This window comes from Acromyrmex echinatior, chromosome 14 (assembly GCF_024713525.1).
Source record: "Acromyrmex echinatior isolate Ae372 chromosome 14, ASM2471352v2, whole genome shotgun sequence".
NCBI lineage: Eukaryota > Metazoa > Arthropoda > Insecta > Hymenoptera > Formicidae > Acromyrmex > Acromyrmex echinatior.
The window spans coordinates 9,877,903-9,898,504 of NC_141865.1; the positions used below are offsets into that span (position 1 = coordinate 9,877,903).

At 27.9% G+C, this 20,602-nt stretch overlaps 1 protein-coding gene and 1 long non-coding RNA gene across 4 annotated transcripts; one reads left to right on the forward strand and one right to left on the reverse strand.

The window, feature by feature from the left end:
- The first annotated feature begins 1,222 nt into the window (after window positions 1-1,222).
- On the forward strand, window positions 1,223-20,167 carry LOC105146097 (acyl-CoA Delta-9 desaturase). Of its 3 annotated transcripts, XM_087412993.1 has the most exons (7): window positions 10,276-10,535; window positions 13,437-13,782; window positions 15,185-15,404; window positions 16,647-16,777; window positions 17,305-17,510; window positions 17,582-17,767; window positions 17,958-20,167. In XM_087412993.1, exons 3-7 carry the CDS (start codon window positions 15,191-15,193, stop codon window positions 18,280-18,282), a joined length of 1,062 nt encoding a protein of 353 aa, XP_087269119.1. In that variant the 5' UTR covers window positions 10,276-10,535; window positions 13,437-13,782; window positions 15,185-15,190; the 3' UTR covers window positions 18,283-20,167. The 3 variants fall into 3 exon arrangements, with proteins under 3 accessions (XP_011054454.1, XP_087269119.1, XP_011054468.1); XM_011056152.2 differs by lacking the exons at window positions 10,276-10,535; window positions 13,437-13,782 and adding an exon at window positions 1,223-1,380; XM_011056166.2 differs by lacking the exon at window positions 13,437-13,782.
- Window positions 7,729-10,262, reverse strand: LOC147907431 (uncharacterized). The gene is made up of 2 exons (XR_015547266.1): window positions 8,807-10,262; window positions 7,729-7,907 (listed from the first exon to the last, which is right to left on the reverse strand). It is a non-coding gene; the product is annotated as an uncharacterized LOC147907431 (long non-coding RNA).
- Window positions 20,168-20,602: the final 435 nt, after the last annotated feature.

Below are 20,602 nucleotides of genomic sequence, written 5' to 3' on the forward strand. Positions count from 1 at the left end.
CGCCGATTAAGGCATTTGCCTGAAAAATAGAGTTGTTTTTTACCGAAATATTATTTTTTGCGATCATCTTCTTACACTGAAACAAATACTAAATTTTAATAAATATTTATTTGAAGAGTTTTAAATAAATATTTACCAAATGTATACATTTATATGTTTATAAACATATTATATATTTATTTAATACAAAGCTATTAATTTAATTTAACTGTCATTTTATTGGATAAATATTTATTTATTGTAAATGTTTAAGGAGGTTCTCGCGCTACTTCCTAGTCGATAGACAGTTTATTCATAATAATACATAAAATAATTAAAATAATAGAATAAAAAGATAACTAACAATATCTTATGCCATTATACATAATTATTGTTAATTTTATATGTTACTAAATATTTTTAAAATGATAGAATAAAAGTTGTAAAATGCTCATTTGATGTATACGCATCGTCCATTTGACGATTTTTATATTCTAGCTTTTTTCATTGAAAAATATAAATTTCTTGTAAACTGTACATTCAGTTTAAATGAATTTACGAGAACAAACTTAATTGTTTACTTTATAATTTTTAAAGACAATTTTGAAATTGCTGTCTTATATTGTTTCAATTTAAAAGAGAGTAATATAGGATAAGGTTATACCTTCAACTTGTAATGTAAAATTCTATAAATTTAGAATTAAAATATCTTCAAAATAATACAGTAAAAATCAATGAAATTTTTTTAGATATTATTGGTATTATTAACATTTGTATTACATGTATGTTATATAGATTTATCTTATATTTCATCAAACGCGAGAACCTCCTTAAGTAAATGTTTAAATAGTAGTACTATTCAAAGAAATACGTATTAAGATTTAATACATTCTTTTCAGTGTACTTATATATTTTAATTATAAAAATTATTCTATGTATCAATATAAGTACGCGCGCGTGTCAAGCTATGATTGATATAATTTGTTTTATAAATTTTAATAAACTATTCTTTCGTTTAATTGTTTAATACAATGCCAAATATAATAAAAAATAATCAATTAGAGCAATCATAACTCATGATTGTTTTTATAAGTGACACTTTCAGATCTGCATGAGAATATCACGTGTTACTCGTCGATCTTGTTGATTTACCATGTGAGCACGCGATGGTGCCACCGATATGACTAACAGTCTCTTTTTCTTATTCTCTCTCTCCCACTCTCTTCAAGCATCGCCAATAATATTTAACTCTCGCGACATAGTGCCGGTCTCAGTTCTATTGCTAACGTCGGTCGTTGTTCACCTGCTGATAGTCGAACCAGACGAAGTCACTCAGAAGACAACAGTTACTCGAAAGAATTACCATCTTTTCGTTCGTCTTCCGCGCGTTTGTCATCTCCGGTGAGAGAAATAATCTATTGCCAATTCTCCAGGATAAAACCAGTTGCAAAAATTTACGAAGGGATAGGTCGATATGATTCTTTATTTGTGACTAACTCCTCAATCCCAGTGTTAATCGCTGCCAGTTTTCAACTCTCCAATGTCACAATCGCGAAATTACTAAAGCATAGACTGAATATGACAAGATTTAATATAAAATTTTATTATTCGAGAATATACAATATCTATGAAATTAACGCTGCTTATTGAAATCAAAATAAATTTTTTTTTCGACTTAATATCTGCATGCTAACAGAATAATAAGTACAGATAATATGTATGCTTCATATTTGCTTCATTTTCTAAAAAATTTATTTTTATATATAGCCTACAAATACTTCTTGTGTTTATATAGAAATATAAAAATTATATAAAAATATATAAAAATTAATATCCTATAATTATTATATATTAACATCCAATAAATATGTTTAATATGGGTAATTGTAAATATAATTAACCATGTAAAACTAAAAAATCGGAAGTTTGAAAGTTGTTCAAAAATATTATATTTTTTCTGTAAAAAGAGAGTTTTATTATGTTAATTATTAATTATATTCAAATTTTAATATAATTTAAATATTTCAAATCTTATATAAAGCGGTACTTTTTCCTACACAAAGATTTTTTTAGTAAAAAATTTGTTTAGTAAATTTTATTTATTTTGTTTGCATTATTATGTACTATAATGATTTACGTTAATATTTCACTTAAATTTTATTTAGAAGGAAATGCCTCTATATGAGATTTAAAATATTTAAGTTACATTCAAAAGTATATTTTATAAATTTATAAATTTATAAAATTATAAATTTACTTTTTTGAATTTTTCATCTGTTAATATAGTATTTCTTATTAGAAAATCTTTATTTATTTTAATCTTTATTTATTTTAAATATCTATTTACAAATAATTGATTCTTTTTGAATTTTTGTTAACTAATGTTTTATAATATTTATACATTTGTAACAAAATTATTTATCCATAAAAAATTTAAGATGTACTTAAAATATATTTATTTATAATTTCTCTCTCGATTCTAACATCTCTCTACATTTTTATAATTAATAAAGAAATTTCCAAAAAAATTTCAACAAGACTAATAAATATAAAGTAGAATGTATATTTTTCTTATTGAGAAATGCAACTTCTTCGAAAATTAAAATGTAGGAAATAATAGACTGTGATACACTCATTATTCCCGTGTAATAGAAAAAAAATCAAATATAGCATTGCGTATAAGGACAAAAGATACATCGATTAGTTATTGTGACGCGCTTATCAAGAGAATCTTGTAATTTTTAGTGTAAAAAGGTTGCTCTTCCCCTACCTACACGTTATCAATCACGATTGTGGTTGAATAATTCCTTTGTCGTTAAATATATCCTTTTCAGAAAAAGAGAAAAATAGATTGTGAGTAGGTGGTCTTCCGCATCGTACCATAATTCCATATTATATATATATATATATATTAGGTGTTGGAATTAATTCGTAGCGTTTTACAAATGATGGGAAGTACTTTCATTAATGTATTTTTTAATGCTCATGTGAAATAAATAACATTCTTTCATTAAAAAACGCTACGAATTAATTCCAACACCTAATATATATATATATATATCTTTAGCATGTGGAATTATTTATTTACAATTTCTTAATTAGCAATAAAATTTTAGAAACTAAAGAATTATTTATTAATAAGAAAAGCAATTCATACAAAATTGGAGTTCATTATCTATAGAGAATATTATATTGTATATTCGATAATTTGAAATATTTCGTCATGTTTCTGCAATTATTTCAGCATCAGTATTGATTTTCAAAGTAACAATTTGTCAGTGGTTCTTATATGAGAAAGAGTGTCACTTTTTGTGCAATTGGCATTACTCAATATTTTAATCGGTTTAAAACACATTTCTTTTTATAATCAGTTCCAACATGTAATTATGTATATTAATGTATATAAGATCCTTGACTTTAACATTGCTGGAAGCAATCTAGTGGCGGTATGCGAGGCACATTAATTATACGACAAAAAATTAAAATGAGCGCTTTTTATTACATCAAATTAAAAAGAGATATACGAATAACTTATTTATAGTTATGTACATTTACGTCTTCGAAAAACCAATCTAAATGCTCTCGCGAAAATGCACCGTTATTACATCTGTTTGTTCCTTATGCCTGAAGTATCGGTTGATTCGCTGCGATGGGTTTATTTTCATACGAATCTAGAACACCATAAATAGGATGTTTAAGATGCGAATAACATTAATATTGGCATATTGAAAGTATCTTTCGGCTTTGTTAACGTAATAATAAGAGTTATATAATAACTCCTATTTATATTAAATTAAGGAATGAATTAATTTAATTTAATAATTATAATATTATATATAATATTATATATTATATTAAATTTAAAAAGTTATTTTATTAATCCAATGATATTATCTAGAAAATATTATCTTTTTAATTAATTACTTATATCAATTACTCATTTTGCAAATATTGTTGAGTTATGTGGTCCGATCTTTGCATACATTTGATAACGGCTAAAGTTTCGTTACGAATGTAATATCACGAATGTTATATTACGAAATGTTTCGCGATTCGAAGAATAGTATTAGCTGCATTTGTGAAATAATCACATCGACGTTCTCTTCGATGCAAATAAGTGTTTCCTGTTGCACGCTTCATAGAGAATGATCAGGTTGGGGAGCTAATTGTCTGGATAATCGTTGAACATTATTGTTTAGTGTATCACCGACATTATATCAATATTATATATAAACGATAAAAGGAATTCAGTAGACAGCATTCTTCAGTGCCTATATATCAATTTATGTATTTGTGACTTTATTCTCATAATAATTTGTACGCAGTATCTATATTTTCTATCATTTAATTTAAGTTATCTAAAATATGATTTTTACTTAATCTTCTTCCTTTATCAACTTTGATTTTGCACAAAATTTTTTACCTATTTTTATTCTTTTTATTGCGCACCATTTTTTATAGATGGATAAGATATATACATAGTAATACTGAAAAGAATAATTAAAATGTAATAATAAAAAAGTGACTAAATAATTTTGAGATTTAAAATTGCTTGAATCTCTTGCATTCTTTTTTTATACTTAATTAATTCCTTTTATAATTTGAAACATTTTTTTTACGCAAGAAAAATTTTGAATTTTTAACTACAAATTATTCATGGAAACTAGAAATGAAATTTTTAAAATTGTTAGATTTATTAGAATTGCAAAAATTATTTTTCTATTTTCAAGTGTTGTCTATATTTTTTCACAAAATGTCTGAGGACGATAGGTAAGAAATTGTTACTTGGACTTATCATAAACTTAATTTCATAATATTCAAATACAAATTATAAGTTTGATTTATTTCTTAATAAACGTTCAGATTCCTTTAAAAAGGAATCAATGTTATGTGAACGTATTAATAAGCTGTCCGATCGGATGATTTTGCGCGAAAGTATATATTAAACAAACGATGTAATTCGTAATGTTTTCGCTTCGACCAAAGTGTATGTACATTCGCGTTTCCGGGGTGACTTGATGTAGCATGACGCCATTTGGAAAATATCAGGAAGATCAAATTCACGCAGAGGATCACAGATCGTTTGTCATAATGATCATTCTCTCAACTTTCTCAAAATATGTACAAATGAAGACTTTAATTTCGTCGACAGGTATTTATTAATTTTTAAACAATAGAAAATAATTCTTTACAAACCAATTAATTAAATCTTTTTGTTAAATTAAATCTGTGATCTACGATCTTATACAATTTAGCAAAAAAGAAAAAAATTGAAGATAATAGATAGGCAAATTTATTACATTAAAGAAATATAATAAAGGAATAATTAAACAATTTCAATCGACATATCAAATAATTTCCATACGTGCTTAGTTGATATTTTAAGATTTCGATAAAAAATTTCTATAAAATTTATTATAATATATTTATATATACGGCTATCCTGAATATTTTTTATTAGATACGTTAAATGACAAAAAAACTTAAATCTCCAGCTTCTTCAAAAATGTTTTATAAATATTATAGTATTAATATTACAAATAATATTGTCAGTTATGTATTGATGCATATAATGGCTGTTTTTAAAAAATACATTTTGGAAAAATAATATATCATATTTTGAGTAGATGTGCGCACTTCCTATTGTTTACGTAAATAAAGTTAAGCAAGTTATTGTTTCTTCGTATTTTTAATTCGTATTATAAATTAAAAATATTTTTACCGCAATAATACTACTTCCCATAAAATTCGGTCAAAAATATTATGAGTTGAAAAAGAACATTAATGCAATAAAAATTATGTGCTAAAAATATATATGATGTGCTTGGGAAACAATTTAGAATGTATTACCACTTTAGAATGCATAAGTAGACGTTGGTTTAAAAATGTTCATTCGGAGAACTTCAATCTCCAGGATAAATCTCGTAGTGATAGATATTCTGATTTTGATAATGATGTTTTGAAACATTGAAAAAAATCTATATCAAACTTCAAGACAATTTGCAAACAAATTTAATACTGGGTGCGTTCAGCAAAATGTAATAGTTTTGCAATCGTTTTATGATTGTTTGTTAAATGATTTTAAATGTCTCAACATGTTTAATTAACGATTGCCATTTTAAAGGTATATGTACACTAAGTTTGTGAAGCAAAACGTATTTATCAAAATAACTGCCCCCAATGTATTATTCTTTTAAATATAAAATTAATAAGTATTACACATATAACAATATAATTTATAATCTAGTAACCCTTTTGAAACACACAAAAAAATACTGCTTCAATTACTATCTATAGAAGATTAAAAATAATAACTCAAATATATTTTATATATAAATATTTTCTACATATCGTAAAGTTTAAATTTTTCAGCTATATACTCATGCATGCGATTAGCTAATATCATAAGATTATGCCTGTGGTATATACAAAAATGTAAGGACTCGAGAAAAAATGTTTTATATATAATTATATAAAATTGTATAAAATTCTACATAGTCTGATATAATTGTATATAATATAGACATATTTTATATATAATTATATATAATTTTATATAAATATATATAATTATATACAATATATTAGGTGTTGGAATTAATTCGTAGCGTTTTTAATGAAAGAATGTTATTTATTTCACATGAGCATTAAAAAATACATTAATGAAAGTACTTCCCATCACTTGTAAAACGCTACGAATTAATTCCAACACCTAATATATAAAAAATATTTATATACAATTATATAAAATTATATATAATTTTATATAATTTTGTACAATTATATATAAAATTTTGTCCGGATAATAACCAAATTGATCAATTACAGATACAGATAGTAAAGCCAATAGCAAATCCAATGTTACGATTTCCTTACTTCTTTACCTTAATTTTGTATGTGTCATCAGCTTTAGAGCACTCAACATATTGTAGCTCATCAGTAAACCATTAAACAATAATTGCATTCTGTTGAACGCACCTATATTGATCATTCTATCCTAATTCGTTCAAATTCGGTAAAAAATTTTTCGTGCATGAATATATATATATATAAACATACAAAAACATACAATATAATTATGTATGAAATATGTCCATATATATTTATAAATCCTTCTCTTTCATTTGTAAAATTACTTTTTAGTGTACTGAAAATAATAATAATAATAAGAAAACATAAAAAATATTTTAAAAGAAAATTTTCGCATTGTTTGTTTTAGAAAATAACAAGTTCAAAAAAACGCAAAAAATTTAACTATTTTTTGTTTTCTCAATATTGTTATTATTATTAGTACATTAAAAAGTAATTTTACAAAAGAAAGAAAGATGTAGAGACATATTTCACCTATAATTATATATAATTATGAATATTTATGCGTGTTTAGATATGTTTATATATATTGATGTATACATATTGATATAAAAAATTTTCAAATAGCTTATGCAAATATATTTACAAAGTATGATATTTGTTATTTAGATATGTCTTTTGTAATTTTTATTTATTAGGTGTTGGAATTAATTCGTAGCGTTTTTTAATGAAAGAATGTTATTTATTTCACATGAGCATTAAAAAATACATTAATGAAAGTACTTCCCATCACTTGTAAAACGCTACGAATTAATTCCAACACCTAATACATAATTAATATATAAAAGAATAATGAAAATTAATTAGTCATTTAAAATTGAGATTAAAAATTGAAAGACTCCAAATTTTTGAGTCAAATATTGGAGTCTAAATTAAAAATTATAAACATATACATTTATTTGGTTCCTGAATATGATTTATGTATATATTGGATTACATATTTCAATAATAATTATTAAATTTTCTTCTGCTTTTTGGGAGATAGTGCGATTAATACTGAATCGTCACTTGTAAATAAATATTTATTAGTGGTATTGTTCGGTGTCCTAATCTGTCACCTACAAAAAAACAAAGGAAACTTATTGCCAATAATTATTAAAATATATTTATATCAGACCTTATATATATATTCTGCATTTTATTCTATTAATTCTGCATTCCAAATGACAATAATAAATATTTTACATTGTCGTGCAGGTTTTTATTTATGGTGAAAAAGCAATAATAATATAATGATACCGACGCTGTTGTTGTTAAAAATAAGTGAATGGGGATTTTAGCTTCTTAAAATATTATCCTTATTTTTTCCTATTATAAATTTTAAATATAAATAGAAGAATAGTATTTATTCCTTATTCCTCAATTTTATATACACACGTACATGCATTTATATACCTATATGCAAGGCTGGCATGTATTTAAAATACTTTTATTTAGAACTATTTGCAATATACAAGTGTATTTTGTATTTTTTATTTCAGCGGATTACATAAAAGTATTAGATATTTTGTATTTAAAATCGAAAGATTGAAAGCTTTTGTATGTTGTAATTAATAAGGTTGATTATCAATGTTAGTATTTGAAATACAAAATACTTTCAATCTTTTGTTATTAATACTGAAATACAAAATACAAAATATTTTCATGTACTCCGAACAAACACAAATACAAAATATAATTGTCTTACCAATACTGTTTTTCAAATAAAAGTAAATTTCAAGTACATGCCAGCTCTGCCTATATGAATTTATAAAGTCAAATATAATTGAACGCTCAATTGTAATTTGGTCCTTCATCCAAACACTTTTCTTTATGTCACAATGTAAATGCGTGATCGGTTGATGTACCCGCCAGATTAGCTTTACGTGATATAACGCACGTATGAGGAAGTGGCATAAAACAAGACGAGCAGCTGTTACTCGCGTGATCCGTTCATGTATATGATGTGTGTACTTACGCATACACGCACGATGTCAGTCCACCGGCCCAGTCGATTATTGAATATTCTCAGAGATATCATCAAAAAATCTTTCTATTAAACTTTTCTACATTTAAACTTTTCGACAGAATATTTTAGATATCTACGAAGAATTTTAAATTAAAAAATTCAGATTTAAATTTAGAAAATTAGATTCAATACAGAGAATCAGATACTTGCGTATGTACGTGTTTGTGTGTGATTTGGCGACGTGCGCCGAATAAGTGAGCATGCGGTCGTACGAGTCGCGATCGACCAATACGAGATCGCATCGCCGGCACAGTGATTACGTATACGCAACTCGTGCCACGTGGTTGCGTGAGATGTGGTAAGATGCGTGCGCGAAAATGAAGCTATGTTACATGATATTTTTTTCGGTACATGATATTTTTTTTTTTCGTTTAAAAATTCGCGTGAGAAAAAATTAACGATAGAAATATTTTCGAATTAATGTTGGTCGAAGGACAGAAAAACAAGAGTGATCTCATAAAAAGCAAAATCATAAAAAATGTCTTAAAGTACGAAAATTTTGCTACGAGCAGTTCTGATCAACACTTTTTTTCTATTATTAGTCATTAACATGAAATACAAGTACCACGTATATACGTACACGTGGCGCAATATGTGTGAATCATACTGAATAATGATCGTATGATGCGTGCAAGGGGTCAGCGAGCATTACCCGAGTGTTATTTGCGTGAACTGTTATACTCGGGTTCATGTTATGAAACAGATGATGTAGAAAACGGCACATGAAAAATAGTTAGCGTAGATTACAATCTGAATATTTTATATCAATTCTCGTGTCAATTCTCAGCTAATAAATCTTACAGGATTAAGGACCGATTGTTCCACTTTTTGATAAATTTTATCTATAAGATAAATCTGGTAATCCACGCATGTGATTTTGTTATTTACCCAACAGCTAAAATTTATCAAAAGATGGAACAACTGGTTCTAAATGACTTACGTTGAGTTGTTCTTTCGGTAAATTTCAGCTCACTGTCTTATTCTCTTACTCTTTTATACTCTTATTCTTTTACTTCTTATTGTTTATCCAATAAATAAATTATCACATAATTTATCTGAAGATGGAACAATCGGCCCTTATTTACGTATGAAATTAATTATTAATGAAGTACTAATCGGACAGCTTTTTTTTCCATTGTTCGTTATTTTAGAATACATGAAAATAGTAATAAAAAAGTATTTGTTTAAATTACATAATTGAAGGTAGTTCGCCTTTAAAAAGCGCGAAGCAAGTGGTCTGTAGTTCAGTACTGCTAATATAGACGTGCGGTCGATATTTGTCGGAAGAATAGAATGCGCGCAGTCTGGTCGGTTTCCGTCCGTCACCATTCGCTAGTCTCAGGTGGCGAGAGTGTGCGAAGCGATTCCATTGGTTCAGACGATCTCAGCTGAGGTCTGGTCCGAGCCGACCAACAGTTTACCCATACCGTATCAGACGCAACTCGATTATTCTCCCCAATCCCTGCCATAACTGCCGGTATAACGTGATCCTCAACAAACTGGATATTGGAGAAAGGGAAAAAAAAAGACAGAAGATTTAGAAGATCTTAAGATCAGCGCGTTTCAAGCCTCTATCGTGAAACGAACCATCAGTCTCGCATATCTTTTCTTTTGTCGACGTTAAACGTTAATAATTAGAAGTGTTTTCAAGTTGAAAAGCAGGACTTTATTTAAAAAGGTAGCATCGTAACTTAAATTTGTATTAAAAAAAAAAGCGTGTTTAAGAAAAACTGATTCGAAATTTAAAAAACGGCCCAGTCTATGTATGTGTGTGTGTGTGTGTGTGTGTGTGTGTGTGTGTGTGTGTGTATGAAGTAATAATAAACGTATATGATGTACGCATAAGTACTCAGATTGTTTAACTACGACAAGATAAAACGCGAAATCAACCTGTCGAGATTATCATTATTATTCGCTCAGCTGTTTCGTGAAAATAGACCCTGTTGTTTAACAACGCGACATATGAAGTCTGTTTTTTTATTTATCGCATACTCTTTGAATTGATGCATACGATGCAAAGTGAGTGCAAGAATAAAAAGCAGACCTGTGATCGTCAAACGGAATAGAGGCTAAAAGTCAAAGTTGATAATTGATAATAACAATTGATGACAAAAGTTAAGATCAGAACACAGACTTTTGTATAACGTATAAATGCATAAAGAATAAAAAAGTCAAACCAATCAGAACTTTTTATTTTATAAAGGAAAGAAATGGAAACGAAAAAAATGAGAGACATGTATATTTTCTTGTGCATTATACATTATATAAGTTTCTGTGCTCCAAATATGAATTAATAGTAAATGAATTTCTTTTTTATCGATATATGACTGACTTCAAACTGCACAAAAAAAAGATATATGAATATATAGATACATAACTATATTTGTTGTTAACATTAAGAATTACGTGGTAGCGAATATTGGAAAGATACATGAATCAATTATTAATATAGTTAAGTTAATTTTTCATTTTTTTTATCAAGTGATGATAAGCACGAATGCAGAATTAACTCATACTATTCTATTTTTTTAAGGCAAATTAAAATTAATGCGCATTTTTATATAACATATATCGTTTTATATTTCGTATTTTGTTTTTTATATTTCAATTTTTCATTTTTTTCTCTATTTTTTACTTGATTTTATATATTACCTAAAAAATACTTATCGGAATTAATTTATTAGATAATATTGCTTCTAATTAATTTTTTTTTTTGATTGCGTCAATTCTAATTAGTTCTTGAACGACTTACTTGTATATCTATTAACAAGATGCATATTATATTTATTATTTCCTTCTTCATAAACGGAAAAATTAAAGTAATAAACTACGAGATACTATAATTTATTTTCATATTCAATAATTATATTAGGATTCTCGAATTTTAAACAATACAAAAAAATAAATATAATAAGCTAATGAGAGTCAGCAACGATAAACGGCGCAATTATTTAATTTAATTATTTAGAACAATCAATACTCAGATATTGGATTAATGTCTTCTTTCTTTTGAACGTTTCGATTCTCTTATTTTCATATTAATGGAGAAATCATGATCGTCTTAAAGAATATGAAACTTGAACTATTGCATACATCAAATTCATCAATTTTTAATCGCGCAATGCTTTTTATCAGAAATATGAAAATCAGCAAACCAGCTTGTCATTGAAATTATTAGTTTATTAATAATCGCGTTTTATAAATAGTAATTACTAAGAAAACGATATTTTTTATTTTCATAATCACAGGAACTTATTATGATTTATGCACATCAAATCATCACACTGAATGTAATGATTGAAGTCAACAAATTTATGTGTGCATAATGCGTCACACGTATTCAATACTAAAAAATGATTCTACAGTTGATTATAATTTTAAAATTTACGATCATTAAGAAATCATTTCATAACTTATTTCTTTGAAAGTATGCTAAGTCAAATGAGTCGATGAATGCTGAATGGAATTCATTACACTACTTTATGTTTATTATTCATTATACTACTTCATTACAACTTCGGAGATGTATTATTAATAATTTCTGAAAAAATGAATCTAATCAATTACAAGTTTATTTTTATCGATTGTCAACAAATTCGATCAATAAAGATATGTAGTTAGAAATCATGTAATAATGATAAAATTTTTGATATTATTACTTAGAGGTAATAATATCATTGTGTTAGATTGATCGATGTGCCATGTGAGAAATACAGTTGACCTCAAATGTTTTACAGCCTTGGCAATGATCGAGCTCGCTCGAATGAGTCGAGGTCGTTCTTGAGGTCATGTCCTCAATTTTGTTATAGTCACATCTAAAATATGATGACATTGCAGTCACTATCGTAAAGGTTTTGATTATGAATGGATTATGAATGTTCAATGTGATAAATGAATTACCATCATTCTTTAAATACACTTTAAATACGATGTAACTCATTCATCGCACTCAGAGAAAAATTTGACAACTACTAAATTAATAACTCTAATAATTTAAGTACTTGCAACTAGTTTTAAAAAAATAATAAGAACTAAAGTAGTACTGACTACTATATTTTTATTGTATTATACTATATTTCTATAGTATTCGGTACTGCTTTAGTTTTTATTACTTTTTAAAACTAGTTGCAAGTATATTTAAATTTTAGAGTCGTACTTTATAGTTGCCACAACTATTTTTTTTCTCTCAGTACGCGTTTCTTTGGTAATGAATACAGTAGATTCATTTAAAATATAAGTATAATAGCATATTCTTCGAGCTTAAGAAATATAATATGAACAAGATTTATAATTTTTATTGTTTACAAAAAATATTAAAAGAACTATGTTATTATGATAATATATCATGCACTTGTTATTAACAATATCAAGTTAATAATTGGTAAAAAAATTACACCAAGCTCAAGTTCCTATTGTTTTATATTTTTTTGTCTTTTAAAAAAATTCATTGAATATGCACATATAATTGCAATGAGAAAAGGCTTTAGTAGAAAAAAGGCTACTTATTTATACGAATTTATCTACGTTATTGTCCATTGCTTTTGTCTCGTTTAAATTATTTCGATTCGGTTTTCGATAGAAACTTTATGATCGGATTATTTGGGATTATTAAGAAGATCAGCTGATCACTCATCAGAGCGATTCCGCGCAAGCGACTGTCGACGAAAATACCGAGTGTCGGCGTCCCGGTGCCGCGCAAGCCTGCGCCTGGAGGACGTGCATCGAGGATCCAGCTGGCACTGCTGGCAGTCGATAGACGGTCCTCGACCGGGCATTGTCGAAACCATCACGATCTCGTGTTCTACTCCAATATTCGCGATCGCGGGACATAGGCGGATCCTCCGGTTCGGGCTCGTACATCCACGTGCGTTTGACGGAATTGAGGACGACTTGCGGGATTGCGACAACGAGCATATACGAACTCCGTATGTATGCGTCGGTCCCGATAAATCAACCGATAATTCCGAATTGCTTTCGCGTTTGTGAATCGAGAGAAGATCGATTCCAAAGTAATTAAGATAATTAAAACAATCATTAAAAAATCATGAAAAAATATTTCTAAATTTCAAATTTGTACACGTGATTCAAATAGAAGTCTATTTTTCATAGTACGACAGCGAGAAACCGTACTCCGTTATTACTTTATAATATAGAATATGTCGTGTGAGTAGTATTCGGTCTTTGCGGTTTCACTAGCATGATCGATGAATCGAATCTAATCATGTACCGGGTCTCGCGATGCAAGTTTCTAACTGGGATAATTGAGATGTCAGCTGGTAGCTTTGTGTGACGTGGTGAAAGTCTTACAGGTGTCATTTCCTCAATATCACTGTCGCCGGGCACCGGTTACCAATTAGCGGACGAGCCGGTGCGCTTGTGCGTGTACGAATGACATAATCGCAGTTGCTTTACGTTTTCAGGTCATGCATTGTCTAGAAAGTCTGTCTAACATAACTGTTTCATGTATCTTTAATGTGTAATTGCGAATCGCAATAATTATAAAGTCGAATTTCTAGTAAATGGCAAAAAGGTACTCCCAATAAATTCCAACTAAAAAGAAAAAGATGAAATTAAAAGGAGAGAAATGATACATTTTGTATTTGTCCCATATAAACTCGTATTTGCTGCTACTTATTTTACTTTTATCGATCGCTTTTGCGTCATACGTCATTGCTATTTGTTCCACGAGGTTTTGATTCTAGAAGAGTATCGATAATTATGACGTTATTATACGATGTTTATTATATGAGTTCCATTAAGTAAGCCATGTGTGCAAATGTATTATCGTCGCGGCGGTCTTATCAAAGGAACTCTATTCTTAACATTGGTTTTATTTGGAAATAATTTAAATTTGACTAAAAACGTTTAGCTAATTTTAATTTTTTAATTTAATTTTAACACAAATATCTATAGTATTAGTCTTTTTTAGTATGCTTTTGTGATTCTAAAACTACAAAATATTGGAATTATATTAATAACACGTCGGTCTTGATTTGTATTACATAGAAAAATATAATTGCAAAAATTTGTACATGAATATATATTAATAAACGCTGAGAAACGCTTCGGTAGAAAATAGGATTTTTTTCTCTTATTTAATTTTTATTCTTATATTTTAATGTAGCAATATAAATAATTAAATATTCAGGACAACGATATAATGAATAACTAAAAAAAATTATATTATCAATATAAATGATTAATGAATAATGAAAACGAAATAAAAAATAAATTATTAATCAATACGACAGCGATGATAGTACAAGATTTGATACAATAAAATTTTTTGCAAGAAACATATAATAGGAATTTTTATGTCATTAATAGACAAGGATGGCGCCGAATATAACAAGCACACCGACGGGAGTGTTATTTGAAGGTGAGACTCTTGGCGAGCCGCAACTAATTGAAGAGCCCAAGGAAAAACCTAAATATGTTCGGCGTATCGTTTGGAGAAACGTGGCGGTTTTCTCCTATCTACATCTCAGCGCTCTTTACGGAATTTATCTCTCATTCACGTCCGCCAAATTGGCAACCGTCATTTTCGGTAAGTGGTCCAATTTTATTAAGTAACGTATTGCTTGCATATTAATTATTTGAAATAATACTTTTGCTTAATAAAGTCAAATTGTATTAAAATATTATTTGATTGATCGCAGCTAGACTGAGTTTAGCTGATATATTTATGTTGATATATTCATCGTAGTGGACTTTGTTCAATTTTGCACTTACACGAAGCTTTTTAACGCAAGCAATTAGCGGAATGTCAATTAGGTCAGCTAAAATATTATATGTCATTACTTGCGACTCTTTTGAAAGAGATTAGCATACCTATTGATACGAGTTTTTTTATAATATCGTTTAAGCCAGTAATGTGCAATCCACATCTCGTCGATTAATTTTCTGCGATCAACTGATAGCTGAAAATATAAAATTATATTTTCTACTTTTCATGTAAACTATAAAAATAATAATATTATGCATAACGGTTTAACAGTTTTATTTAATATATATTTTTAAAAATCTTCAAGAATTTATATTTATTTAAAAATGTAGCTTATATTTCATAAATAAATAATATGTTTGTCAAATTGATTTTTATAAATTACAATATTTTTATTTTTTATTTTTTTATTGATAATATCAAAGTTAATCATTCTAATAGTTATTTCTACACAAAGTACACACATATATATATATATAAGAAATAATTATATAAAGTAGACGGAAATAATTTTTATTAACGAATTATATTACAATTATCTGTCACATTGAGAATGGTTTGTAGCTCGTAGCCCTTTTATTATTTATCTATTTAATTCCTTATTAATATTATAATATAATTTTTTATCTATTTAATTTATGTATATATAATAATAATATATACGATAAATTATATAAATAATATAATAAGTTACATAAATTAAATAAAATCTCGCAAGATTTTGAAAATAGCTTTAGTTTAAAAAAGATTGCATATCATTGGTTTAAGCTAAATGGTTTATTATTGGAATTATTACTATATTCTCTCTCTCTCTCTCTCTCTCTCTCTTTCTCTCTCTCTTTCTCTCTTGTTGCGTTTGTTACTATAATATATTTTTCAAGATGATTGTAATTATATAAACATGTCGTTACGACATTCATGTTACGAATAAATTTTCTGCAGTTCCGCATTGTCAATCATATTTCTCGTAATGTAATTTGTCATAAGATGGTTATCCAATAAAGATTGATGATCTGGAACAAACGGCGACCTTTGCGTGTAACTTAATAATTTTCTCGATTGCAGCAATTTTACTGTATCAAGTCAGTGGCTTGGGAGTCACAGCCGGAGCTCACCGACTCTGGGCACACCGATCTTACAAAGCCAAGTGGCCTCTTCAGCTGATACTCGTGATTATGAATACTATAGCATTCCAGGTAGATAAATTTCTCAGATAGAGAAATCGTATATAAAATAACAGATAAAAATATTTAGATTCGAGAGAAATAAAATTGATAATTTATAATTAGTTTTTTTCGTGACAGATTCCAATCCTAGGATTTTGGCAAATATTAAATTAAATGTATATATGAACAACATAACAATTAAATGAAAATACGATAGAATCGATTCTTTCTTGTAGCTACTGAGATATAAGAAATTCATGTTGATGCAATGATGTCAAGTAGAAACACGCGTCGCGTGTAAGAAATAGTAAAATAATGTAATCCAATGCATCGTTAGATGTTAACTAAACAAATGATGTATTGTTAAAAAAAAAGATATTCCATGAGCTCAAGAATACGTTAATATATAGTATGTAATATAGTATGTAATATAGTATGTAATATAATATATACGTATAATATGTAGTATGTGTTGCTTACGACGGAAGTTTTGGTCCTTAAAGGAATAAGGCATTCTACATTTATCAACATCATTCAAGTAATTTTGTCGTATCTAGGATGCAGCGATCGACTGGGCTAGAGACCACAGGGTTCATCACAAATACACCGAGACCGATGCTGATCCGCATAACGCTAAGAGAGGTTTTTTCTTTTCGCATGTGGGTTGGTTGCTCTGTAGGAAACATCCGGAAGTTAGGGAAAAGGGCAAGCGTATCGATTTAAGTGATCTCGAGAGCGATCCCATATTGGCATTCCAAAAGAAGTACGTATGCTGATATTAATCGAAATAATGTTATTGACGAGATGTCTACAATGATTTATTATTCATTTCAGATATTATACCATATTGATGCCATTATTATGCTTCATTTTACCAATTATTATTCCGGTCGTATGTTGGAACGAGACCTGGACGAACGCTTACTTTATTCCTACCATCCTCCGTTATATCTTCACATTGAACATGACATGGTTAGTAAACTCTGCGGCTCATCTCTTCGGCAACAAACCCTACGACAAGTAAGTATTAATTAATAAAAACACGAGTATATCTTTTAAATCAAATTTTGTACTCCCTTAATTTTTTTCGAAGGAAAAAATTATCTAATTTTTTACTCTTTACTTTTCTCAAATCTTTACCAGACTTTTATGTTTCGAAAGATTGATTTTTGATGTGATCAACATTCAATTGTTTTCTTATTTATTATAGGTATATCAATCCATCAGAGAACAAGAGTGTTGCCATATTCGCCCTCGGTGAAGGTTGGCACAATTACCATCACGTCTTTCCCTGGGATTACAAGACGGCCGAATTTGGCAATTACAGGTTCAACTTTACGACGGCCTTCATCGACTTCTTCGCGAAGATCGGTTGGGCATACGATTTAAAGAGCGTATCTGAGAATATGGTGAGGAAACGAGTAGAGAGGACGGGTGATGGCAGCCACGAGTTATGGGGTTGGGGCGATATAGATCAAACGCAGGAAGAAAGAGACGAAGCGATAGTGATGCATCATTACACGAAGGATCAGTAGGATCCTACGAGTGTACGTGCAAGACTGTCGATTAAATAAGGCTTTCTTCGCATTCGTTCACAACGATCATGAATTGATTCGTTTGGACAAATTTCGTAGAAGATATATTCGAGTCGGCCTTCCCCAGGACTCACGTCTCGATCGTCGCGCATCTCGGTTTCGACATATCGTTGCACATTATTTGGCGGGTTCCATATAATACAGCCTCGGAAGGTTCGACACCGAGCAGGATTTTTATAATGTCGATGGTGTTCTGGATCCCAAATAAGATGTACTCACTCGATAAACTTTTCTATCTTTCATTTTTCAGATATAGAGATTGATATATATACATATATAATTAGCTTCCGAATATACTATGTAATTATTAAACAGTTTGTATTATTCATACAATTTTTAACGCATATAATTGTAACGATAGATATATACATGTTTGTATAATTGGAGCATTGATCTAATGTAATAATTTTGTACTTTTGGCTTTTAAAGTAACGCATAAATGTTGTGGTAAAGGAAAAAAAAAGAAATGTAAAAATTTAAATATGATACAAAAATTAGAAATCTAACTTGACATAAATACAAATCATTTTTAAGAATGTAAAATGGTTACAACGTTGCTCAATTTTAATATATATATGTATTTATGGCCACATTTTGTACGTTACGCCTTTTCAATTAAAATAAATAATTTCTTAAATGATTCTTAAACTTGATATTAATCTTGAAACAATACCGTCTTATCGCTAAATCAAAATTAACTTTAAAAAATACTTTAAAAAAACGTCCAGAACATCAGCGAGACATTATACTTTAACAAGCGTAACAAAAATTAAAATTTCTTTATTTTTCGTTTTTCTTATGATAATATTATAAGCACAAAAATTCTTTTAAGTTTTTAATTGCAATAAAAGAGAAATTATTTGCTATTTCTATAATTAAGTACATTACGTTTTCGTAATTCTTATTAGTTAGTTCCTATTAGTATATTTCACATGCTTATTGTATTATATGAATTAGTATAGGTAACACTGAATTTGGCATATTTATTTGGTAAATTTATTTATATACTAATCACTTATGTTTCTAATGGAAAGAAATAAGTAAGTATGTAAATAAAAACTTTTGTGCTAATAGTATAATAATAAAGATTTATAAACCAAAGCGAACGTAAGTATCCAATGTAGCTACGACGTGATGGATGTGCGATGTATGTTTATATTAATTTATCATTCTCTTGGTATCAGTTAATATGTAAGATTCAAGAACTGTTATGCGTATAACAGTTTGTGATGTAAAATTATAGCGAGAGAAGTCATTTTTGCTCCTCGCTCTAGTTAAGTAAAGGATTATCCTTTTTATGATATAATGTAGACAGTTTTCATTTACTTATTTGTTTTGTTATATATCTTTTTTCAAAGACATCGAAAATATCTTTCCGTGTAAAATAAACTTTATTTATTTTTCTTTTTTCACGAGATCGTGCAACGCGTTTCGTGATTTTGTGAGTGCGTCACATTAATTGAATTAACATAATTATAATTTATGTTCTTAAGAATTTAAATTTATACTCTTGACATATAACAAACCATTCTGCTACTTGTTATCGCATTTATTTTATTATAAATTTCTACCTATTTGACTTTTATTTTATATCATACTCTTGATAACTTAAATAAAATTATGATCGCTTGTTCATCCAGTATGACAAGCATATAAAATGAATGTCACGTAATTCGCTGAGAACACAAAATTATTAAAATTATTTTTTACTATTAAATGTAAAAAAATCATTTGTCTATATTGTATTGTATTATACAATGAGCTGTCATATTAATAATTAAAATAAAATGTTTAATAAAAAATATATTTTTATGTAAAGACATTACATACTTTGCTTCTCTTCATTCAGCGTGCTACACGCTGCTATTGCTCCTTGTTGTTATTCAAACTATCAAATTATCAAATATCAGTTCAATCATTACGCAATGTAGATACAATTACAATAGAGATAAGAGATAAGTATAATATATTTAATATTTGGCGAAAGTGAAGAAAAGAATTCTAATGCAGTTTAGTGCAGAAATAAAAAAAAAACAATATTTGTTTAGTGTTCCAGTTCTTAGCGATTATGTTTCTTTATTAGACATTAAATTTATCGTATCAGATATTTAATTTATAATAGACATTATGTATATGTAAGAAACCGATCATATATCAAAATTTAATTACATATCAATTTAATTTGTATATTATAATAGAGCATGTTCCCCAAAATTCGCGAATCAGAACACGGAATAACATAACAAAGAAGTTTTCAAAA